Below are 25,575 nucleotides of genomic sequence, written 5' to 3'. Positions count from 1 at the left end.
GGTTTGTTATGATATAATATATGCTATGCAGAGAAACTTAAACCTCTGAATGAAGGATTTCCCTTGATTTCAGTGGAAGTAGAAGAAGCAAAAGCTATCCTAAACTGTACTTACTGGCAGATAAAATTCATACTGGTTTGATGAATATATGCTCTGGGCTGTTTTTTTTAATTATTAAATATCATTAAAAGCAGTGATTTTGTGAAGATGTATTTAAATAACCAGGTGAATGGGTTAAAAAACTCTTGTAAAATATGATTCCTTTTTGAAATCATCCATCTGAAATATATAAAACTGTACCTAAATTTTGAACATGAGCCTAGATTGACAAAAAAAAGTATCCTGTGTCTTCTGTGTTTCTAAGTGCACTCTTGACTACAGCATTTCAATGTCAGCCTTGTAGGGACTTACTTTGCTTTAGTTCTACTGAATATAGAGGATGTCATACACTTAGTATCACAGACTGGCCCTGGAAGACTTGCAGCATTCCTACTGGACTTTAAAGATAATGAGAGGAATAAACCTCTACTGTTTCCTTGTTGCATTGTGTCAGCTCCCTTGTCTCTTGTACTGCCTTTGATGGTGTTTTACCTCCAGGATGATGCTGTCTGACTAATGGTGCTCTGTCTGACTTTACATCAAGACCTTTTGTCATTCTGTTTGGCTTAGGTCATTTTCTCACAAAACTTCATGCTTGTACTGAGTCGCTGTGCATGACTTAATCTGCAGTGATTTGCTGCTTTTCAGAAATGTCATCCACTGATACACTCCTGAGGAAAAAAAAAATCAACTATGCCATCTTTTCCATTTTATTAGGTAAAAAATGATATTTCTTCTGAGTAGAAGATGGTAAGATGAACTTGTGTATTGTAATGGAAATGGTGTCTTTCACCCTGAGGAATCCCCAGATCCATTACTAAAGACCTAGTCTGACATTTGTCCCTTGTACAGGAATTTAGGTTTCTCCCTTTTGTATGGAGTTTGTTTGAATAAGGACTTTGAATAAAGAGTCCAATCTTAAAATCTGCATAAATCAGGAGAGAGAGCATAACCCTGAAGTGGGAAGGTAATAACTGGCCAAGTCTACAGTGAAATTGTGGGACACTATTGCATTTCAGGCTTCTAGAATAAACTCACAAAAGAGTCAGAGTATATTCTACTTGTACAGAAAGTGCCTGTGACCATAGGGTAAAATCCTGGTTCCACTGAAGTAATCTTAGGGATTTTCTTCAAAGTATTTAATTTGCATATATATATATATATATATATATATATATATATATATATATGAAAAAAGAATCTACAAAAAGGTCATCTGGAAAGATGTTAAGGAACCTAGTAACAACATGTGTAAGAGGGACTTCTCATTCTCAGCGTGGTGACTGGACGTTGACCTGACTTGTAAGGCACTTCTGTTTGAATTCCTATTCTAATGAAGTGGTCTGGTAGCTTTGCTGAAGAAACAAGGGAGTATGAACCTGGTTCCCTCAAGTCCTCATTTAAGAAAGTTTTGTGTTCTCCAGAGCGGAATAAAACAAATGTTGACTTGTCAGAAGTTCTCATAAAACTGGGTTGTCATCTGCCAGTCAACATTAATGTAAATCATTCATCCAAATCCCCTGCAGTATTTAATATATGTACACTCAAATGCCAAGGAAAATACATTTTTTTCTGTTGTGCTCTTCAATAGACCTAATTAAGACTTTTAAGAGTTTTAAGTGGTAAAGTACTCAAAACTTTTAAGAAACTCATTCTGTGTAAAAATCAATTTCTAAATAGACCTAGTTAAGAGTTCTAGAAAAGATAAGCAATAAAGTATTCATAAAGTTTAGGAAACTCAATCTGTGTAAAAGTACATTTCTAAATGAAGAGCTCAAATCCACCATTTATTGCTAAATGAGTAAGTAAGATTTGCTAAAATATTTTCTCAACTGATATATATTCATCAATTCATGCATATTTGCTCATATTATTAATATATGTTCATGTATATTTTATGGTCTAGCAGGCTTTGTTTTCTCTAAATTCTTTACAAATGAAAGTAACTGCAACCTAGTGTTCTACTTAACAATATGTTATGTTTGAGAAAAACTACTTAATAATGCTGTATTGAGTAATGGCCTAACTCAGTGGAAAAAGGAAGAATTTTTCTGTGTCTGAAATATTGATGTTCCTCTTCAGAGGAAGTAGTTCATATAATGAAAGTTTCAAACCTGTTAAAATGACTTCTAAATCACATTTCAGCTTCTCAAAGTGATTCCAAAACTGGGTTATTTAGATTGCAGTGTAAACCCAGTAGGCACGACAACTATGGTACCGCAGGCCATTGCCCCTTTTAAAAGGCCAGTAAGAGGTTGTGTAAAAGGACTGCTTTTCTTTATGTCAAGTAGAATCAAAATCTTCCTTATCGGTAATTTTATATTTTTCCAGAGGGATTTTTAAGTGACAACTTAAGATGCTGCTGGGAACTTTATGACATTTTTGAACTGAAGAACTCCTGCATGTGCATTTTGCTGTCTTGAAAGTCTGTTGTTCCTGTTGCATTCCTAGGTGATAGTGGAAGCAAGGAAATGGTCTTAAACTTACTCAAAACAGATTGATATGATATTAACAGGTGTTAGGGAGAGCCATATGGATTTTTGCAGCTGTAAATTCTGCTAGGAATGTCAACCTCACCTTTAACAACATCAGTAAAAGTCAACATTACGTGTATTTGTGGGGCTTATTGTAGTGCCACATGTGGCAGCACACTACCTTTCCTGTTTGAGTAATCTTATTAGGTGGAGGTACTTCTCAGTGTTGTGAATTCCTCACTTCGATCTTTTTCATACTGCAACCCTTAAGAAGTGTGGATAGATGGTAGATAAAGCCTCACTATGTAAAAGAATATCTGATTTCCCAAGGCAAAATCTAGGTTTTGTTTGCAGCTAGTTAATCTCTTGTTTGAGAAGCATTGCTCAGTTATGAAATGATTGTTCTACTCTGGATAATGAGGAACGTACCTGTTTGGCAATAGATAAACTTATCACCATTCTCTTCCTGTCTTTCTATAAAAACATTGAAAAAAGCAAACCAGCTACTCTACTTCAGTCTAATCTACATACCTGCTAATCCAGATGTAGAGATGTCTGTTTAGTAGCAAGTATAATGCCTTTACCATCATCTCTGTAGACAGAGATGTTAGCAGAGCAAGTCAATGCCAACCTGTGGTTTTGGAGCCAAGACCATGGGATTGCCCCTGTTTCTCCCTCTGCTCAGAAGAAGTTCAGAGGGTAAAGCATTGTTTATTTCATTTCTTTCCATAGTTTTCAAAACATACGGAGAAGCATGGGAACATGGTGCTTTCGTTGTCTTTCTAAAGCCCATATTTAGGGCAGACCTGGAAATATATCTGAATATGAGGAACTGAAAAGTTAGGAATCCATGTCCTTTAAGAATCTTTTATCACTTTGTCCCTACTTAAAGGAGGACCGAAAAAGGGTGACACTTGACTTTTTCAGTCAGGTGGAGTTTTTGTGTCATTTTGAGCCCCTGTTGCTGGGTGCCTGCAGCTGTGATGCTCTAAATTTGCTTTCAGGGAGACAGTTCCATTTTAGCTTCCAGTTCTAATAAATGGTGACAATGAGGTAGACATTAGGAACTTGAACCAACACTTAAATATTTTAAACGTTTTGCTTAGTTTGGGGTGGGGTCTTGAACTCCATTTTGCTATATTTGCTATACTCCTCTCAAAATGAAGGAGCTACCATTTAAGTGAGCACAGGCTATTTACTCTGGCTTTGTCAGGTGAAGTCTGAATGAATAATTTCCTACCTGTGACAAAAGAGACCTGATTTTTAAATATGTGAGTTGGGGGTTGGGAGGGAAGTATTAGCTAAGGCAGTAACTGTAACATTTTGCTATTATCCCAAAATAACTTGAGTTGAAGTACGATGACAGCAGAGAGCTGAATGAAGGAAAGCTATCCTCTACAATGCCATACGTTTCTCCTTATTCTGTTCACTGTCCAATTTGTATTTACTTCTGCATAAGGCATCAGGCTAGGCATTAAATCTGCATTTTTTTCCTGACAGCTTGCATGTTAAAACTTTGTTCTTGCATAGGAATTTACCAAATAGAATGTTATGGAGCCACTCTGATTCTGGATAAAAGGGGAACAGGCTCATCCTGGTCCTCCACAGCACTTCTAAGAACTTAAGTATTCATTTCCGTTCTTTTTCCTCTGAAAAAGGGCTGAAAACAAGATGTTTGGGCATAAAAGAACGAATGGCAATTATTACTGGGGGTGGAGGGGTAGAAAACAAAAAGAAAACCAAAACATATTTTGGTTCAGTTTCAACTAAATTGCTTCCTCCCCTTATTTTTCACTTCAGCAACCAAACAATAAAAAATCAAAACTAAATAAAAAACCAATACCCTTACTCTTCTCTTTAGTGCATTGAGTATATGCATATGTTTGTAGTGTGAGGCACTTAAATCATAAGCGTCTCGGCATATTTGCACATTATCTGTTGTGTACACAAGCGCTTTTCATGTGCAGTTGCTTTATGCAGGCAGGTGTCCACTTTTGCACATGGAAGCATTCATCATTTCTGGAGTTGCAATTTTGGAGGGCCACTGAAATGTGACCTCTGTTACGTTCTTTTGGGGAATTAGAAAAATATGCTGAATGATAATCTTGATGTATAACAGACTGCAGCTTGGATCTTACTTTACTTTCACCCATTTTACTAGTATGAACCCTTTGATTTATCTAGTTATTACTGATTTTACAATGGTGTAAAGGAAGCAAAGACAACTGTTAGAAGGAAAGCATAGCTATAAAGATTAATCTGTCATTTCCTTTTGAAAATGGTAAGCTTTAAATAGCACTGCAGGACATAGTCATGGCTAGCCTGCTCCTCCAACCCATATCGCCTTGGAAATTCTGTCATTACTAATGTTACTGCCTCTGTGAGTTAAGGAGAAAACTACCTGTTGGCAGTGATTACCCTAAAGATAAAACGTGTGCTTCCATGCCACAGCCTCATCACTTTACTCCCTCAGCTTGGTAATTTCTTTACAGATTTTGGCATGGGGAGGTCATATGTCTCACTGTATGTTCAAAGGCACTGTAATAATACGAACTCCAAGAGACAAAACATAAAGATTGTGACATTTGCTTTTCTAGTTATATTGTCATCGTTTGTGTGAAGGTTTAAGTGAAGCAAGGACTTGGATCTTTGAGTTCACCATAAACTGGAAAGAAACTTCTAATACACTACTCTAACGTAAAAGATAACTGAGAATGTTGCCACTGGTTTTATGTAAATGGCCTCTGAACTATAAGGTAGATTAAATATTTAATGTGCAATTGCAGCTCTGTTATGAAAATTATCAGGGAGGTGTGATAGTTAAAAAAAAAAGATACATTAAGTTCACTGACAATTACATTTCCTAATAATATGATTTACTACAAGAAAGCAAGACTTCTATGGGGAGCAAGATCTAAATACCACATTTTATCGTAGCTCTGTGACTACTTCCATTTAAACAAATACTTTCCCAGAGATAGATGGAGAGCTGTTAAAATGATTAACTAGTATCTCTGAGAGTCTGGTTTCCTTTCCTAGCTAGGTCACATACTCACTGTTGAATTTTGAGGTTCAGATCCATAAAGAATTTAATGTACTTGCCTTTTTGCACATAGAACCATAGAATAATTAGTGTTGGAAAGGACCTTAAGATCATATAGTTCCAACCCCCCTGCCATGGGCAGGGATGCCTCGCGCTAGACCATGTCGCCCAAGGCTGTGTCCAACCTGGCCTTGAACACTTGGACATATTTGCTAATTCGCTGCCCAGAGGAATTTAGAGATATTATCTAACATAGAGCCATTGAGATTGCCCATACACCTGTATGTACTGTTCTCAACTGACTCTGATTCAAACCCTACCTTTTGTGGTCAGTTTTATACATTTGAAGTCTCTCCCAAAAAACTAGAAGTCCTGTTCCACTCCCAACTGACATGTTAAGTTAGCAGAGTGTGTCAATAGAGCAGTCAGCTTTCTGTTTCAAACATCATGGTTGTTGACGAAGTCATATAGAGGAGAGCAAAAGCCAACACAGCATTTGGGAGATTAAAGTAGTGTGTCTAGAATCCTCTGACTTCAAACAGAAGTAGCTGTGCATCACGCAGTTGTCATCACTAGTCTTCAGTAAAACTGCAAAACTTGGACAATGTAAGGTGCTGGATTATACATCAATAAATTGCACATGTGCTGTCTTTGTGACCTTGGTGGGATAGTACAGCAGGATTACCCCTGCCACTCCACGGTCTTTGAGTGTTCTCAAATACTCATCAGTAAAGCAAAACTGTTGCAGGTTCAGCTGTGCTGCTCTGAGGCTGCTTAAAGCCATTCTCTTTGTCCAGAGATAATATAGCTAATGGCTCAGAGGTACAGCAGCATAATATGACAGCTCAAGGTGTATCTTAATTTATGTGGGATTAGATGCATGATATGGAACACTGTAGCTCTACTGTGGCAAAGAATGTTTTGATGCTGTGAAAACCTATGAACAAAGTCCTGAAGAGCACAGCAGAAAAGCAACAGAGGAGGGCAAGTGTAGAGGTTATAAGAAGTTATGGCTGTGACATCTGAGGTGAGCAGTGTGTTGTCAAAATCATTTCTCCTGAATAAGGTCATGGAAGCTGAATATTTACCTGGTAAGTCTCTGGGAGCCTCCAGCATCAGCACCAGCATAGCTGGTTGTTTGCAAATGATACAGGCAGCAGGTGACGCAGCTACTACTGTGCATCTGAACTAGGAACAGCTATTGAATAATGCACTTTTTTATTGAATAGAAGTGTGAATTTAGTGGAAAAAATTATCATTGCATAAAATTTCTGTTAAATTAGCTCCCCCTGATTATGAGCTTTATCAGGAGCAGAAATAACTAGCAATCTTCCAGCAAATAGTTTAAATGAGTTAGTTTAAAAACTACATGTAACTGTCTTATCTATCAACTGATGCAGTCAAATTAAAAAATTATGTGCTCATAAATGAACTAGGAATAAATGTACAAAGTTGGTTTGGCAACTGAAACACTGAAGTTAAAATTATGGATCACAAATTCTTGCAAATAAAACTAAATCAATTTCCAAGGTAATTGGAATTTCTTTCAAAAATTATTTATCACAGTGTCATCTTTCATAGTTTCAACAGAATTTATTTGATGGCTTTCTAATGAAATATAATTAATCAGAGGAGGGTTTTAGTAGCTTATGAATTACTATCATCTTGATATTTAACTTCTAATCATCAGTTACACTTGCTGCACTGTTCCAGTTTTTTCCACTCATATGATTTTATTGGACATATATATTTTGCACCTGAGCAATTAGATTGTGATTGCTGTTATGTATTGCTTTATTGCAGCTCATATTTTTGTCTAATCCATTGAATCCTACTTAATACATGCATATATTTTTTACTTTGGAAAAATGCTTCTTTTTTGTTCTAATAAATTTTGGCAATGCATTTAAATGGGCCTTTCTGGTGCATGTGCAAAACCCTTTTGTGTTACTGCAGCAACAGCATTAATAATCATTAAGTCTTTTTTGTCAAACAGTTTGCTAAGCTGGATTCCTTACAAAATTTACCCCAGGAATTACAAATCTGTATGACTGCATTTTTCATGGGGTTTGTGGCTGTGCTGGTACGCTTCCTTGAATCTCAGGATTGTTACTTTAAGGCAAAGAATGATGGAATCAGTAGTGCAGTTATTGTGCTCTGTCAGAACATGGTTTTCAGTCTGTAAACTCAGAACAGCCATAATGGAAATGAGTAATTAATTTTTTTTTGAAAGAGGCTGGACCAAGAAGGAGAAAAGTTATTCTGTCTCACTAAAAATCTACAGAGGAGAGACTTATAGTTCACCCGCTGAAGTAGTGCTTTTGCTGTGTACACATATAGTTTCTATGTAGCTTCTGTATTACTTTAGGAGAATTTGCATAATCTCTAGAGTAATTTATATCCATTTTGTAACTTTATATAGGATGTGGGACTGGGCAATCTAATCTCAAAAATCTGGCTCTACTCCTGTTGTTTCACTAATTTCTTGCTCTAGTGAGGGAGAATAAACAACCTCAATATCTTGTATCATTACCATCACAGAATCACAAAATGGTTGAGGTTAGAAGGGTTCTCTGGAGGTTGTTACTGCAGCCAGCAGGACTAGGGAAGTAATAATCCCCCTGTACTTGGCACTGGTGAGGCCACATCTCAGATACTGTGTTCAGTGTGGGGGCCCTCACTACAAAAGAGATACTGAGTTGCTGGAACTGAGGTTATTTAGTGTGGAGAAGAGAAGACAAGCAGGACCATATCGCTCTCTACAGCTAACTGAAAGGAGGATGGAGCAAGGAGGTGGCCGATCTCCCAGGTAACAAGTGATAGGACAAGAGGAAACAGCCTCAAACTGCACCAGGGGAGGTTTAGATTGGATATTAGGAAAAATTTCTTCTCTGAAAGGGTAGTCCGAGGCTGACATGGCTTAGTGGTGGACTTGGCAGTCCTGGGGTGACAGTTGAATTTGATGATCTTAAACATCTTTTCCAACCTAGTTGATTCTGTGGTTCTATGATCTTTTCTAACCCCCCCCCCCCGCTCAAGCAGAGCCACCAAGAGCCAGCCACCCAGGACCTTTTCCAGGTGGCTTTTGAGTATCTCCAAGGTTGGAGACTCCACAGCCTCTCTGGGCAGCCTGTGCCAATGCTGTCACTCTCACAGTAAAAACGTGTTTTCCTGATGTTCAGAGGTAACCTCCCATGTTTCAGTTTGTTCCTGTTGCCTCTCAGCCCCATCTCTCTCAGCTTTTCATCATAGCAGAGGTGCTTCAGCCCCTTCACCACCTTCATGGCTCATTTCGTTGGACTCCTTCCCGTTTGTCCATGTCTCTCGTACTGAGGAGCCCAGACCTGGACACAGCACTGAAGTGTGACCTCACCAGTGCTGAGGAGAAGGAATTAGAGAATTGTGCAGCTGTAACTTTTTAAGTTTATTGATTTTTGTCCTTCCTGGGTTTTGTCCTTCTTCAAGGTCTCTTTGAAGACAACTCTTCAACCTACAAGACCATATGAAGACATTTTATTGTACTTCTCATCTTTATCTTTTCCAGAGAAAAATGCACTTCTTTCAAACTTTCTTCATTAGTTATATTCTCTAAGCAGCTTACGAGTCATCCTTGCCCCTCTTCAAATTAATTTTTAGTGGGTGTGTAAATATGCATATAACATGCATATATATCTCCCAAATTTTAGGTGTTATTTGACCACATGGGTGTTAATAAAAATATTGGCTTATGGACCCATCATATCTGTGTGATACTTACTCAAAATATTTCTGTGTTTGATGACTCCTTTTGAAAATGGATTCTTCTAATTGCGTATGTACTTCTATTCCTCATTACAATTTTATCTGCACTGATGCTTTCTTTTTTATCTTGTGACAATGTCAGCTAGAACTGTATTACAGTTTTAACAAAGGTCAAAATATGCTACATTTTCTCTATCAGCTAAGCCAGTTACCCTGTAAAAGAAGTAAATTACATTAGTTTGACATGATTTGGTTTTGGCAAATCCATGGTGGCTGTTATCATTTTAATTATCTCCAAGGTGCTTTTAAGTGGGTAGCTTAAGAATTTGTTTGGTATCTTTGTGGATACCAAAATTAATTCTTTAACTCCCTGGGCTCTGTTTTGCTGCTTTGTATGTATGATTATATACACGCACACATATATGTGTTTCTGCTCCCTCCATATATATGTGTGTGCATGCATGCATCTATATATACATATATATATATGTGAAATGTTTCCCTTTCTATACTCATCTGGGATCACCCTCTGTAAGGTCTCAAAGATAATTATCAATAGTTCAGTGATTATTCTGTTCTGTATTGAACTTAAGCATCCATCTCCTTTCCTCTCCTTTTCTGCCTAATCTGCCAGAAATAACTAACACAAATGAAGAAAATGTCATTTATTCATAAAAAAATACCTTTTTTGAGGCAGGAGTGAAGATTTGACAGGACTTGGCTCCTTGAACTTGAATGTGTTTGTTGATAAATGAGTTAATAAAAGAAATGCAACCGGTTTGTAAAGATTTGTGGTGTCTAAAGAATGATTTTTAAGGTGGCTAGCTGTATAAGCACATAATGGAGTCTGCCTTATTTTAATACCTTGTATGGAAGAAAAGATACTGTAAAAGAAAAAAATTCAGGTATTTAGCATACAAAAGATACTTCATGCCTGTCAGCAAAGCCAGTCATATTGAAGCAGGCATTGTGGAGAAAACATGAGACCACCTAAGTAGTCACTTTACTGAATATGTAACTACAAGTGATTAAGATTACATGGTGACAACAGCTTTCAGGATCCAGCTGAACCAGAAAAAGGGAACCAAACCTGTAGGTCTCAGTGAGAGAATGGGACCACACACCTATGTGCACATATAGCCACATTGTTTAATTTTTGTGTATTGTTTCTACTTCTAAGGCATGGGTACATTTAGAAGGAAAGTAGATGCTTCAAGTCCTTTAATCTCAGAGCCTTACAAGAAAAGAGGAAGACATGCAAACTAAATGCAGGTTTCTGTTTAGTTAAGCGTGCTTCTGATGGTGAAGTTTCCTGTGAGCATGGATTGTTCAGTCACTATAATGTGAGCAGTGTGGGCGATAATCTGTAGATATTTACATCTCTGTGCTGTAACTGAGAAGCAAAGACAGGAGAAATAAAATGGAAAATTACTGTACATCTTTAGTCTCTACAACTATTTTTCACCCTGTTTGGTAGACTTCAGAGCTCTACACCCATCTACCAGGAAGGATGCTCAGTATGATGACATTGCCTCTGTGCTGCAGAGAATCCACTATTTCCTAAGTTCTGATGTACCCTAGTTCCACTTTGAACCTGGTATTCAGGACAAGAGAAAAGACTGTGCACAGCAGAATGCTTTTAGCAAAACTGTACCATTCCTGCTTTGTCTGGATTTGGACAAAACTGAGGGCAAAACAAAAGGAATGAATTAGTTTAGAGAATGCTACTAAATCTTGAAACATGAACTCTGTGCAGTATGAACTGCACAGAAATTGTTGGCTTCAGAATCAAGCTTAAATTCTTTGGCAAGTAAATCATATCACATAAGCCTGATACAAACCACAAATACATTTGACTTTTGCCCAAATAGAGTCTTTATCCTTTCTAATTTGTTGCTGGATGTCATACTTAACTGTTCTGTTTTGGAAATGAATGTTCTGACTTTGAAAATTTTGGCTGCTTTGAAACTGCAGTTTGGTTTTCAAAGCAATGAGATTTCCTTTCTTTTTTCCCCTCCTTCCCTCAAAGAAATTTACAGTTTGTTTTTTGATACATAGGACTAGCTGAAATGAGGAGGAGACTCAAGAGTTCCTCAGAACAATGTGTAAATGCAGTGTATTCCTTAGAAATTAATACAATTTCATGATACTGCTGTGAGTTTAAACAATAGCAGATTGCCATCTGAAATCTGTAGAAGCTAAAAGCAAAACAAAACCTCCACAAACAAAAAAACAAACAAATAACTGAAGAAGTTGCACTATAGTCACACAGAATGAGTGACAGAGCTGAAAACTGAATCCAGTGATGCTTAATTCTGCTTCCTGATCTGATCTCCCTGTCAAAACCTGAGCATTCTGTATATTCCATATTACAATATAATAGACAAAAATGTTGGGCTCCAAATTAGAAATGGTAGTGTTTTTTCCAACTAAATTACTGGATAATTTTGCTGGGGAAAAAAAAAAATATAAAAAAAATCTATGAGCTATGTTTTTTTTTTCATTGTAAAGTTTTGTGGACAATTAGTAAGTGTTTGCTAACTAAGACTTTTTACATGAAGAGGAATGAAAGCGGAAGAAAAAATGCGAGGGACTTTTAGTAGGGAGCCATGACTGTAGAAAGGAAAAGATAGAACTGAAAATTTGAATCTCAGGTGTATGGTATTTATTTGCAGTAAGATTTTTACTTTCGATCTTTCTGTTCAGGGTCTTTGGACATATAAGCTACCGTTCAGACTGGGAGCTGGTAAAGGTGGACTTCAGACCATCCTTCCCCAGGGAGTGCACTGATGATGATTATGAGTCTTGGGAGCTCACAAATCTACAGGTATTCACAGCCTTATGTTAACTGCCACAACTTTTCCATAGCTTTTGTATTCATGTAGACCTGTATGTTTTCAAATAAATAGCATTTGGATGCTACATCCCCAGCTTTGATCTCCATATGTTGGTATTTTCTGATTTTACAAGAGTTTAAAATGTGAGAGGATTTTATGTTCCCTTCACTTGTGTGATCTGTGTCCTGGGAAAGACAGAAGTGTATCTGGTGGTTTGCCATAATAATAGGTGGTCCTGCTGGGTTGAGAAGCATATACCGTAAACTAAAGCGTGTAATATTGATTGAAACAATTTCAACATGCATTTGTGTGTTCTGCCAACTTTCGTACCACATACTGTACTCATACATAAATTGCCATGAGTAAAGTCCATTCCAGAAGTAATTTAAATTATCAGTGGACCAATCAGGTAATGGAGTCCAGTTGTTTTGGGCAATACCATTTCTGCAGTAATGCATTAAGGCTGTGCTAATCCTGGTGTTCTGGCCAAATGCAATTTTGGGAAGCCACATTCTCTATATGATGTATTGACTAAATGGGGTTTGGTGTTTTTTTTGTTTGGTTTTTGCCCTTTTTTTTTTCCTTTCTTTTTTCATTAAATGAAATATGTCATATAATTCATAATATATTAATCATAATTCTGATTATGTTTTGTTTCTTCCAGTACATTTGTTCTCAATCTCTCTGCAGGGTTGGGTTTTTTTGGCTTATGACTGTGCTTCTCCAGCTTTCATTTGCTAGTTCTCATGCCAGTATCTTGGGGTACTGGCATTGAATTGTCCTTCAGAAATTAGAAACTACTAAAATGACTTTGACAGAGTACTTGCAGCTGCCTGGTTACCAGTGGAGTGTGTGCAGATAGTCTTCATTCTACCTATGTCTGCATGGTTAGTGCTTGTTGACTGCCCACACAAGACATAGTGATTCAGCCATCTGCATCTACGCTGTATTTTTAAATGGCCACTTGTAGACTTGTGCCTAGGTTGTGCACACGTGAAACACGGTGTTGAACTGAACTTGAATTTTCAGGAACATCTTTGGATTTTGCCCTGAAATATAATGTATTTTATGACTGTGTAATGGCCCGTTACTGTACAGCCATGGATAAGAGAGCTTTCTATACCTGTACATTTGAATATGAGAGAGTTTATACAAGTTTATAGTCTTGGTAGCAAGACCAGACTTTCTCAGAACAGTATAAGGTCACGTCTGTGTGATGTAGGTCACGGCGTGCAATAAGTCCGGTGCTTTGATGTTCAGGGTGATCGTTGCATCATGGGCCAACAGAGGAGCTTTCGAAAGAGGAAGATTACATCATGGTGCATTAAAGGGAGAAGTTTCACATCAGCTCTCACATCCAAAGTCTGTGAATGTGTGAACTCTGATTTCCTATGGTAAGTCTGTCTGTGGACCTTTTGATTTATTGCTAGCAAATAGTTACTTAGAGTTTGAGATGGATTTATTTTCTTCCTTTTGCCTCTCTCCCCACACACCCATGTATAAACAAATAGGCAGTCTGTTCTTTGAATAACATGTTGCTTTTGCATTTGCCTTTGTTTTAAAAACACCACCATGTTTTAAGTATTTGTTTTACCTGACTGAACAAATCCTGATGTTTTTCTCTATTGATCAAGACTTGAAAAATGACTATTAGATTGATTTGTAAGGCAAGCAAACCCTTTCTATTTGCAAATAAAGAAAAAAAAAAAACAACAACCCAAAACCCAACCCAGAATAAATACATTTTTGGTCTGAGTGGCAAAGAAAACCTGTTAAAAATCTAAGCTACCAAAAGTGTTAATTTTGCAGAACCGACAAAGTAATTGCAACCATTTTTTCTCAAAGTGTACTCAAGTCCTGTTGACATTAGACTTAGGACAGAACTGGCTTCACCAACTTGCATGTTCTGCTGGTAGAATAATACCAAAAAAATGGTTTTACTCTTAAAAAAGTAGTCTCATCCACGCCAAGTGAGACTGTTGAATGAAGCAGCATTGAAGTAACACTCTTGGTGTTGATGTTTTTCAGTGATTATGGGTTTGAGCGCTCTGCACCTCTGAAGTCAGAGTCCAGCAAATGTTTTGCTGACTTTTGGTTTAACCCAGAAGCACCTCCTGAAGACTGTGTGCTGGGGCAGGCATACACCAGCAGCACTGGGTAAGCTGATTTTGCGTTTTACCGGCTTGCAGAGCCTTCCAGAGAGGAGGAGAACGTTCCGACCAAGGGCCACAAAAGTAGTTTGAAGGAAACGTAAATAAAGCAAACTGGAAAAACTCGGAAATGTGGAAGTTCTGACTCTGATTTAGAACACGTGCAGAAGGTGCCTGCAAATTAATGAACTGGAAATACTACTTTACATGTTCACAGCAGTTCAAAAAATAATCCATTCAAGAAGAGGGGGAGCTGTCTTATTATTTTTTCCTATAATTTTTTGTGATGTGTTGTGACCATGGTTAGGAATGTCCATTCAGAGCCTTTTCTTTTAGCCCTTTGCTTGGGTTCAAACCAATTTTCAGTTTGAATTCAATTAATAACTCTAAGGAGCCAGTATCATCTCACAGAACTTCCCACATTGCTTCTATAGGGGTAAGGACTTCTGTGGAGAATAGATTCTTTTCCTGACCATATGGGCCACTCAGAATCAAAGGAAAGCTTCAGTAACTGTAAACAATACAGCATAGAATGTACAGTACAATGTAGTCTGACGTCTGTGCTGAGAATAACTTGCAGCTGGCATCTATTCTGGCTTATCATAACATCATCTCTGTTGGTTGTGGAGATGAGGACCAAATGATGAAATGTCAAATCTGGCAATAGAATCACAGTCTCTGTGTATATTTGCCTTACCAAGGAAAATGATGCCTTTTGGGTTGCGGCTGACAGCTGTGGTATACAGAATAGGAATTCAAAAGAGTGAAATCTGACTCCAATTTTAAAGGATGTTTAAGAATAACATACCTGAGTGAAAATGATCTGTAAATAATTAAGGTACACATCTGATATTCCATTATTATTTCTTTATAAGTGTTAGGTTTTTCACTCGTTTATACTGCTATGTTAAATAAATGCTTTAAGCATTTTAAGAAATGCATAGATTTGAGAGCAGCAGTTAAACAATTGACTCTGAGTTAATGCAGAAGCTACTTAGTCTAATTTCTTCCTATTCTTTGGGGGCTGAACCAAGACCTCCATAGCATTGAGGACTGCTGAACGCTAGGAAAGGGTATGGCAGAGAGGGCAGCAGATGTTCTAGCTCCTGGAGGGCTGCTCTGTCATTTTTCTAAGTTCGAAAAGGCAGACTCTTCCAATGCATACAAGTGAAATCATTATTGTGCTCCACACCATCTTTCTTCAACAGGTTTCACTCAGTAAAGGCAATATCCCCTATCAAAGTATTTGTATCATGAATTCGTTTAGGTCATCTGTAATCTTGTCTGTTTGTGAACCCAAGGAATATTCATTAGCTGCCATCACACTCATATTCAGTGCCTCTGATGGTATTCTCCTTCACCTCTCATTCACTGTGCCCACTGTGTACTGTTTTTGTAGGTACAGGAAAGTTATTTCTAACGTGTGTGAAGGTGGCGTAGACCTTCAGCAGAACTTAGCACAGCATATGTGTCCGCTGATTGCTCCCAAAGGACTTCAGATCAGCATCAGGGAAGAAAGCCTGGCCATTAAGCCTGGGGAAGATATCACCTTCATTGTCAGACAAGAGCAGGTAGGAATGAACATTGGCTTTATGAAAGTTTCATCACTATTTTTCCTCCCTGCTTTGCTGCTGAATAAATAGTAATTTGTGCTTGAGACAAAGATGAATAACTTTCTGAATATTGAAACTTCTGTTTTCAAGTAAATCAGACAATGCAGTAAGCTCAGTAAACCACCACATTCTGTCCACAGAATGGGATTTGTCTCCTCAGCAGCGGAGTCAGTAATTATTCCTTAAAGGCAACAACTTCTTGCAAAATCAAAGGAACTAAATTACCAAAGTCTCCTTAGACTGAAAATTTCAACTGCTCTATCAGAGAAGAACAGAAATGCAGACAACATTTAATATTTTGATTTAAGTGTTTTTGAGAATCTGCTTTTCAGAAAAGAATGAGGCAAAAATTTACAGAAATCAGCAAAGAGCACAACAGAAGGACGTTTATTATGTATTAGTTGTGTTCCCAGAGATATGGGGATTTTTTCTGTTTATTGAGAGAAACAATGCCCTAAGGCCCTGACCAACAGCACTGAGTAACTTTTGGACGAACTGTTTGCTGTGGGTGTATTTCCTAGCGCTTGTTTTTTACCATTAGGCTATAACTGCTGTGCTCAGGTTACCACAGTGTTGTACTTCCTGGCTAACCCCACTGATTTACAAGAACTTGAACAAAGTTCACACGTTTTGGCAAACCTGTGCAATATAAATCGGGCACTTGGGATTAATTTCTGTAATGGAATCAAGAAGGTTATGTGCAGAACACCGGGCTGCTTAACACTTCACAGGCTCTCTGTCCCAGTGCTTGCAGTGCCCCAGCAGTTTGTGTGGCAAGTTATGCTGCCTTCTCTTTTTAGGATTTGTTTGGAAATGTTTATTGTAAGGATAGAGCATTTGGTTGCAATTTGGACTCCTAATGATTTTGACTGGCAGTTTGACTTTTTTTCCTACTGAAGCTTTCAGGAATCTCTGTGGCAATACTGCAAGCATTTAAAACTATTCAAAAATCTTCAGAAGTGAGGGATCTGGAAGAGAATCCCGTGCTGTGTTTTCTGATGAAGTCTTTGCTCAGTACGTAGAAGTGGAAGGCATATTTAGAAGAAATCTAGCAGTTTGCTGCCCCCTATGGCTACGAATAATATTTATACTCAAATGTCCTGAAGCGGTTTTTAGGACTTAATCTATACAACAATGTCTAAAGAGAATTCGTAACATTTACTGAGTTTAAGAAACAGCTCTACTAGGATAAACCAAAACATACCACTTTCTCTGCTGAACAAAATTAATTTACTTGTTTATGTGAATGCATGTTACTAGGCGCAAGACATCAGGAAGTAAAGAAAACAGGCTTTGGTATGTTTTGTCAGTTTACAAGTGACCTTATAAATAATAATATATAGTTATAATTATTTTTCCTAAATTCTTTTTGCTGAATGTATAAATAATGTCATTGCAATTATCTATTTTGCATGGAAGAGGAAGCCCCAGTTCTTTTAAATTTAGCTGTGTTTTCCCTCGGTGACTTTTTTATTACCTGTCCACTGCTCGCTGTCTTTTCTGGTCAGGGAAACAGAAAGTGCCTTGGCATTTTGAAGACAGCACTCTCATCTCAACACTAGGGAAGCTGTTAGAATAAAACACCAAGAGAAACTTGCATCCATTGGCTTTCAACACTGGTTTCTGTCTCACCTGGAAAAAATATGCATGTGTACTTGTTAGCATAAGAAAGAGGGAACAAGAAGTGTTTGCAAACCAGTATCACGTAAAGAGATTCCACTTACTGGCACATTGCTGGCAAGAAGACATCTCTTTTGTGTTAAACTTTAATAACATTATCTCCTCTGCTAAATTCTAGTCATCTCTTGTCAAAAGAAAGATGTTATTTGGAAAAAAATACAGTGAAGAAGCTTTTAAGTTCCTTATGTGTGTTGACATACGGTGTTCAGGTATTTGATAACCTTATAGGTTCCTTATTATGGGTATTCTTTTACATTGTAAGCAGTGCTCTTTCATCTGATAAAATATAGAAGAAAATCAACCGAACTGCAAAGTAATAGAGGAAATAATAGTATGTTTTCCTTCCCTTTATAATTCTGGGGTACGTAAATTCTAGGCTTTGTTGCCTCCTTTGATTTTACATTAATGCTGACTTTTGGGATCACGTTTTGATATAAACCTGTTTCAGGGAGTGGCTTACAGGGAAGTGATTTTTGAATACTTTGACGGGTGTCAGCCCTCTGCTCTGATGGCCATTCGGGTCGCCTGATTAGTATATGGATGTATATATCCCTTTCCTAGGGGCAATGGAGGATTTTAAACCAGCACTGTTTTCACAATACAAAGTATTTTTTACCCAGCCTGGACTTGCAGCCTGTTTTAATTGTATGACTGTGATGGCTGTGTGTTGTGGCAAGCAGGGAGTAACATATCGCTGAAGACTACTGAGGATGCAGAGCAGCTCGCTAAGGCAGTGCTCCCAGGAGTGTTGAGAAAGTGTTGCTGCTAGCAGTTGAAATGAATTTTCGTTTGACTCCATCCACATCACCAGTCGACATAGCAAAAGCCTGACTTCTCTCCTGAGCAGCCACACCATGACATGAGTGATGGCCATATGTTTGTCCTCTGACAGTAGTATCAGTCTTGGACTATTTTAGGCCTGAGTTTAGGAAGTGTGATTTAAAGGGGCACTTAGCAGAAGTGCAATGAAATAAATTCTGTGAGATGTTTGACACGACGGAATTAGTTGGCTGGACTTTTAAACCCTTTCCCAAACCCAGCTCAATAATCTGTTTCATTAAGCATGCATATGGCATGCTAAACATGCAGGTAGCTCTGTACAGTGTGATACAACTCTGCACAAAGATCCTAGTATGGCTCTTGAAGGCCATGTGGTTGAGACACCAATGGTCTACTTAGAAGGTGCTGTGAAGAATGTCTAAACTAATTAATTTTATTTTATAATTACGTAGTCTAAAAGTTCACTGGATGAGTGGTTATTCACTAAAATAACTATATTTAGCTCTTTGCAATCAAATGTTCATCACTCCAGATCCTGGGGCTGGCCTGCATCATTATGTTAGTTAATGTCCAGCTTCATTGAGACAATAGTGCTGGTTTCTGTGTCATACAACTTGGTTAATGGCTTTGGGTGTCTTTTTTGTTTTAAGGTAGCACCTTACTGTGAAAATTTGTGTTTTTTTCTATTAATGCACACATGACCAATAAAATCTTTGCTATGGGTATAGTGGTTTTACTGTAACTCTTGCAATTGAGTCAAAATACCTGGCTGGGGCTAGAAATGCTATTGTGGTTCAGGAAATGGCTATAATCATGTGTCCTGTCTATTTTGGTTCTGGCCATTTAAAATATTTTTTATATATATTTCCTTTTAGGGTGATGTATTGAATACCAAATACCAGGTAGATCTTGGAGACGGCTTTAAGGCAATATATGTGAACCTTACGATGACTGGCGAACCCATCCGTCACCACTATGAGAATCCTGGGATTTACCGGGTCTCGGTGAAGGCTGAGAATGTGGCTGGGCACGACGAGGCTGTGGTGTTCGTCCAAGTCAACTGTAAATCAGCTCTTTGGTTTTCTTACTTTTGCTGCAGTGTAAAAACCTCAAGACAACTATGAAGTAGTAAAGAAGATCGCTAGTCACAATTAGGAAAAATGCATATTCTTTTTCAATAACTTAATGCAGTCTTGCGGTACTGTGTATGGCAGAGGCTTGCAAGCCTGATGTATTAGGGGGTCAGAGTTAGTTTTGTTTGGACTTGCGAAAAGGTTGGTGCATTAATCTTTTAAATAGCAAGCATGCCTGAGTTCAGATCTTCCGTTTGATCCATCTTCCTGACTCAAGACCCTGTTGGCTGTCTTAGCCACTAAAATTTAACACTTCAAGCTATGTCTTTTTAGGAGCTTCTAGCGTGAAGCAAGTGAACAGACATGTTGAGAAATGTATGAGTTCTTGTATGGTTTAAAAAACAAAATAACCAAAATCTCAGTGTTTCTAAAAGTCACGCTACTCATTAAAGTACGAAAACCTAGATTTTAGGTAGTTAATTCTCACAAAGTTTTGAAGTGGTACTTGGATATAACTTTGTGTTGACAAGCAGTATTGCTTAACATAGACTTCTCTCCCTCTTCTTAATTAAGTCCTTAAAAACGTCATCAAACAGATTTAAAAGAAAATAATGGCACAGCACAGGGAATACCATGCACCATTGCAAGCTTAATGTACCTCACTGATCTCATAATTGAAATGAAGAGGGAAAGTTATAACTGGAACTGAATTTTCCTCTGTCTTTGAGATTCAAGACAGCTATTGCTTTGCCTCTTTTCAGATGCATCAAAAATTTGGAAACAAGTAACATCAAAAGGAAAGATACTCATCTTGCATTCTGCAGTTGTTTATTTGCCTCTGTTATGATTGGCATGTCTTCCATCCTAATCCCAAAGCAGTGGAAATCACTAGAGCCACATACAAGGCTGTGCACATACCTGTGTGCTTTATGTCAGCCTGTCTAGTGACTGCTGCTGTTTGTGTATTTTGCTAATCAGAGTCCTTAAGTTCAGAGTTTCCAGTTCTGCTTTGATTAGCAGATGGAGACCAGCTCCTTAATGCTAATAGCCAATCTCTATGAAAGTCAAACAGAAACGATCAGAATTGAATTTTCCACCTCAATATAATTGCCTGTTTCTTTTTCTGTTTGTATTTTAAATGATTTTACAATTCCAGATAAGTATTTAGGACCAATACTTTTTAGGAGCTTCTAGGTACTTAGAAGTAGATTAAGCACGCCAAAGTAGATCTGTACAAGCAATGAATGGCAAAAAACTCTGAGGAGAGCAGCTCACCATTCAGAGAATGACAAGTAAGCCCTGGTGGAAAGCAGAAACTCTGCTTTCTCAAAATGTGCTTCTGCTGCAGCCTACATCAGGATAAACAGTAAAAATAAAAGATGCTGATTGTGTTTTATACAGTGGATTTGCAAATTACAGAAGCAATAGGTATTTTTGTGTGACTGATGTGTTAGGGGGACTGGTGCTGAAATGAAGAGGCATCTGAGCACTGAAGCAGATGTGGTCCATTCCTGAGCTTGTCTGTGGATGCAGCTCATGATCTAGAAGACTCATGGAAGCATGTCACCCAGCCTGCTTGGATAAATGCTTTTGATGTGATTCGCTCTTTTTGATTTTTTTAGGAAAGATTTGAGGAGATCAGCTAGCATAAATTGAACTGCAATTTCTGTATTCTAGAGAAACTCATATTCATTCAGGGACACTTTTCACTTGGAATATAATGAAAGCAGAAATGTCCATGGAGTCCTGCTTTCACTCTTATCCCCAGCTGATATATTCTGAGGGAATTTTTTCAGAGACAAATGGCATAGGGAATATTTTTACTTCTGACAAGTTCTATTGCTATGGGAATGCCCTGTAATGCAGGACATCATCCAGATCACACAATTTACAACTTTTTAATGAACTGTAAAAGAAATGAGAGCAAGTCTGATAGTATAAATGTGAGTAGGTAACCCAAAATAAAGAGATATGAAGAAGATTTAGGTCTACATTTTCTTTTTCATGGTACCATAATCTCTAGTGTGTGAATAATCAGGAAGCTTTGAAAATCACACTGAAATTGTAGCTCTGTTAAACAGAAATCGTGGTAGACAACTTCATTACTAATTCTACACAATTAAGGTTGCTACAAAGCTTGTTCAAATGCATTATGGAATTGTGTGACTGAGACAAGCAGAAGAACTCACAGTAATTATTTTTAACTCTGTAGTATATAGGAATGGCAAACTTGAAATAACATCCATCGTTCAAGTACCACACAACTTTCCTTCTAAAAATTTTGGAAAAGAAAGTGATCTTCAGGAGCAAAACCATGTCTCACAATGATCAGTTTCCTCTGGGAAAATGTAAATTTATGGCAAAATTAAAAGTGATGCAGATCCCTCCAGACTTCTTTGATTTACCTCATCAGAAGGAAAATCTATTTCTAGGGGGAACAAAGTCCTACAATTTCTGAATTTTCCCTTGAAGCTCTAGTAATAGGAGGGGCGTCTTAAGTCCCCTTTCATAAAGAGGTTATTGGAGAAATCATTTGTTTAAGCAGGAAACATGCCTTGAGTTCACACAGGTGGTTAAAGAGTCATTGGAGAAAATGCAGAATGAACATAGAGACTAACATCTGGATGAAGCAGGACACAGGCTGTTCAAGTGAGGTGGAAAAAGGGTGTGCACAGCTCAGACAACTTGTTCTCAGAGGCGTTCAGTCAGTTTATTAAGATGAATTTACCAAAAGCATTTAGTAAAAATTAGAAGTGAATGGGCAATGGTTCAGTTCATGAAAGAAAGATCAATAGCAAGACTTTAGACCAGTGTTAATTTCCTTTAAGTCTGCACTGGGATTAAAGACTTTGTGTGAGTTAAAAGGTATTTAGAATGGAACAAAAAATGATTGCTTAATATTCATTCTGTGTAATAAACGCATGTTGGACTATACAACTGTTTGATATCCTGGATAGGTGTTGCAGCTGAAGTTAAGAAATTTTAGTTACCACAATATGCTATTATAAAGCTTTTACCCTCAGATGTTCTGAAAAAGAGATACTGAAAAACCTCCAAGGGAAAGATTTTCTTTCAATAAAATTATTGTACTATGAAACAAAATACATCATTAAGCAGCAGATAAAATGATTGTAATGATGCATTTCTTTCATACAAGTAATAATGTTTACAGCCTTCATCGGCAGAAGTTCAGAAAGAAATAAGCTCACTCTAAGGCACATTTTGGAGTAAAAAGGTTATCTATTTTGATTTCCAAAAATATGTTCCCCTGATGCACACATCTATTTTAAAGTATGCATTAATGAGAGGTTTTGTGTTCTGTAAGCCTAACAGCTGATATTTTATAATGAAAATGAGCAGTCAGCATCATTCCTTTTTAGTTTCTTGCTTTTTCCATAGCAGTTTCAGGTTTATTAGATTTCTGTTCATTTGATCATTTATTACTTAATGAAAAAAAAAAAATGCTGAAATTGCTTTTTCTCACTTTATAACGGGGTCTAAACCAGTGGATCCGGGAGGTACATTTTGGTGATCTGTCTCGTTGCTTTAGGGGTTGTTTTGTGGGTTGGTTTGTTGGGGAGGAGGGTGGGAATGGTGTGTTGAAATGAGATCCTTCCAATTATGCCTGTAGCTTTCAATACAGATGTAAAAGCAGGAGGGAAGGACCTTATGGTGTGCAGCTGAGAGGCTTTGGGGAAAAGAGTCATTAATAAATTGATGGATTCTTGTTCAGTGATATTTTGGGAACTTTGTTCAGCTCCACTGCAGGCTTTAAATTTAGAAGTGGTTCCAGTCGTTGGTAGAAACCAGGAGGTGAACCTGACAGCCATCATACTGCCTAAGAACCCCAATTTGACAGTCTTCTACTGGTGGATAGGAAACAATCTGCAGGTACATGAATGGTTTTGACTGAGATGATTTTCAGTCTCTAATAAAGGTTGAGTGACAACTTTTAATCAAGCTACTGCCATGTTGCATGTCTTCTTTTAGAACATCTTTCATTCCAAATAGCCAGTTATGTCTGGTGGCAAGCAGTATCTAACTTCACTTGGTTAATCACATACATTTAAAATGTTCATTTCCCTTTATTGCTACTTAACTGGAAATGGCACTTTCTCTTCTAGAATTAGTTTGAATTTCTAAATGACTTTCTTTTTTTGGGGAACAACAATTTATCCTGTTTCATTACCTGTGGAAAAAATATTATGGAGGAGGGTGCATTTGTGATTATAGCATTGGTGAATGATGAGACTTGGATTTGTACATTTTCATGTTGATAATATGAGTGCTGTATATTCACTGTATAGATAAATATTTTCTGGGAGTTTAAAATAAACGAAGATCTAAGAGGATATGAAAACAGTGATAGCACTCAAACAATCTAGTGATATGCATTTGGGGATAGAAAGTCTAGATAAACATATCTTAGAGCAATAAATATCCAGGTATTTCTATTGGGAATATTTCTTGCCTGGCTGGGTTGGCTGGGTTAATTTCTTTCAAGGTAGTTCTTTCAATAACAGATCTGTATCTGTTCATAATATTGACTTTGCTATTGCTAGAACAGCCACTGCAGATCGATGTGAAGGGTTTTTTTAATTCATATGGATGGTCGTCAGGGAACAGAACATCTCAGCTCCTCCTTGGAGATTATGGTGGACTGGTGCACTTTCATGTTTGTGCTCTAAGTCGACAGAATTAATTCTTTTAACTCTGACATACTCTACATTTTTTGAGGCAAATGACTTGTTACTTATGATCTTATCAAGACTGTTGAACCTGCCTCAAAATTACAGTGGGATCTGAATGAATTTTTCTAAATGAAATGTTTGTTCCATCCAGCAGCTATTCTGTTTCTAAAAGATCCCTTTAGGGAAAGAAACGTTCCATATTGAAAACTGTGATTGAACGATTCAATAAAATGTTGATTAATTGTATAATCGGTGTGACATTTTTAATGACATTCTCTTAGGACACTGTTCCCATGGTTATTGCTGAAATTCTATTTTAAACTTTTCTGTGTATTTTTAAAGCCGCTCCTTACATTGGAGAGTTTTTTGGTGACGAAGTTTGCTGAGACAGGTGACATCAGAGTAACAGTGCAAGCTTCCTGTGGGAGCTCCATGCTTCAGGACTCAAAAGTTGTCCATGTTTTTGGTGAGACTTTATTCTTAATTTTGTTGGGTGTTTTTTTGTTTGTTTCATGTGTACTTGTTTCTTATACCCCTGAAACCCAGCTCTGACACAACTGAACCTGTTGTAAAATTAATTCTAATGCCACGTATAATTCTTAAAATTAGAGGGATGAACTGTCAATAGGTAACTCCATGAAGTTGAACAGCGTGATTGTATGGAAGGCTTTAATCTGAAGTGTTTTGCTTTCTTTGCTTATTTCAGATCTTACTGTGGTTCCTATATGCTATATGTAGCCATACTGCCTAGAAATTTTCTCAGTTTTTAGATAGTTTAAATACCTCTGAAAAAAAAAGAAAATTTAGTTCTATATATGCTCTCAGCGTTGAAAGCAATATGAAATAATTGCTTATTATCACAGTTGCTTTGGTGTTTGAGAGTTTTGATCAAGAATAGCTCTGCTGTAATTACTGAATAACCCTTAAGCTTTTGTTTCACATTATGCCCTGGTGTGTTTTGTTGTGTCGTATAATGTGGTGACAAGGTATAATATACTGTAAAAAATGCAGTGCCAACAAATTATTTACATTTGTGTTTGTGCTGTCACATACGGGAATTGTGATAAGTGAAAAAGCTTCTTTCTAATGCAAGCTAAAAGCCTTCAGATGTAAAATGCACAACACGATACATCTCTATTGTCTGAAGAAGATTCTGTTCTTTTTGCTTTTAGTACACTTATTAATTTAAAATAATGATAAAAGACTCCTGCTAAATGGAGCTTTTGTGAACCTTCTCCTTTCCTAAGATAAATGGATTTAACATTTATGCTACCACTTACAATTCCATCTGCTTTTTTAGAAATCTTTAGAAGTCTTAGTGTGACTAGATCAATGACTTTGGCTTTCCAACACTCCTTCTGCTCTTAATGTTGGCCAATCTTGATAGTAAGAGC

At 37.4% G+C, this 25,575-nt stretch overlaps 1 protein-coding gene across 8 annotated transcripts in view; it reads left to right on the top strand.

Moving 5' to 3' along the window:
* Positions 1-25,575, top strand: part of SORCS2 (sortilin related VPS10 domain containing receptor 2) — a 546,630-nt gene that overhangs the window by 500,075 nt on the left and 20,980 nt on the right. For all 8 annotated transcript variants that reach the window (XM_061468482.1, XM_061468463.1, XM_061468473.1 and 5 more), the window contains exons 15-21: positions 12,064-12,184; positions 13,455-13,588; positions 14,223-14,351; positions 15,744-15,915; positions 19,293-19,479; positions 23,248-23,381; positions 24,524-24,647. In XM_061468482.1, the coding sequence (XP_061324466.1) occupies positions 12,064-12,184; positions 13,455-13,588; positions 14,223-14,351; positions 15,744-15,915; positions 19,293-19,479; positions 23,248-23,381; positions 24,524-24,647 (1,001 nt within the window). The remainder of the gene's footprint in view (positions 1-12,063; positions 12,185-13,454; positions 13,589-14,222; positions 14,352-15,743; positions 15,916-19,292; positions 19,480-23,247; positions 23,382-24,523; positions 24,648-25,575) is intronic.

The sequence above is a fragment of the Pezoporus flaviventris genome, unplaced genomic scaffold (assembly GCF_033815535.1).
Source record: "Pezoporus flaviventris isolate CSIRO_AGI_PZ_B2104156 unplaced genomic scaffold, CSIRO_AGI_Pfla_v1 ptg000002l, whole genome shotgun sequence".
NCBI lineage: Eukaryota > Metazoa > Chordata > Aves > Psittaciformes > Psittacidae > Pezoporus > Pezoporus flaviventris.
The sequence above is the reverse complement of the archived record's forward strand: the minus strand, read 5'-3'. Positions and strand labels throughout refer to the sequence as shown.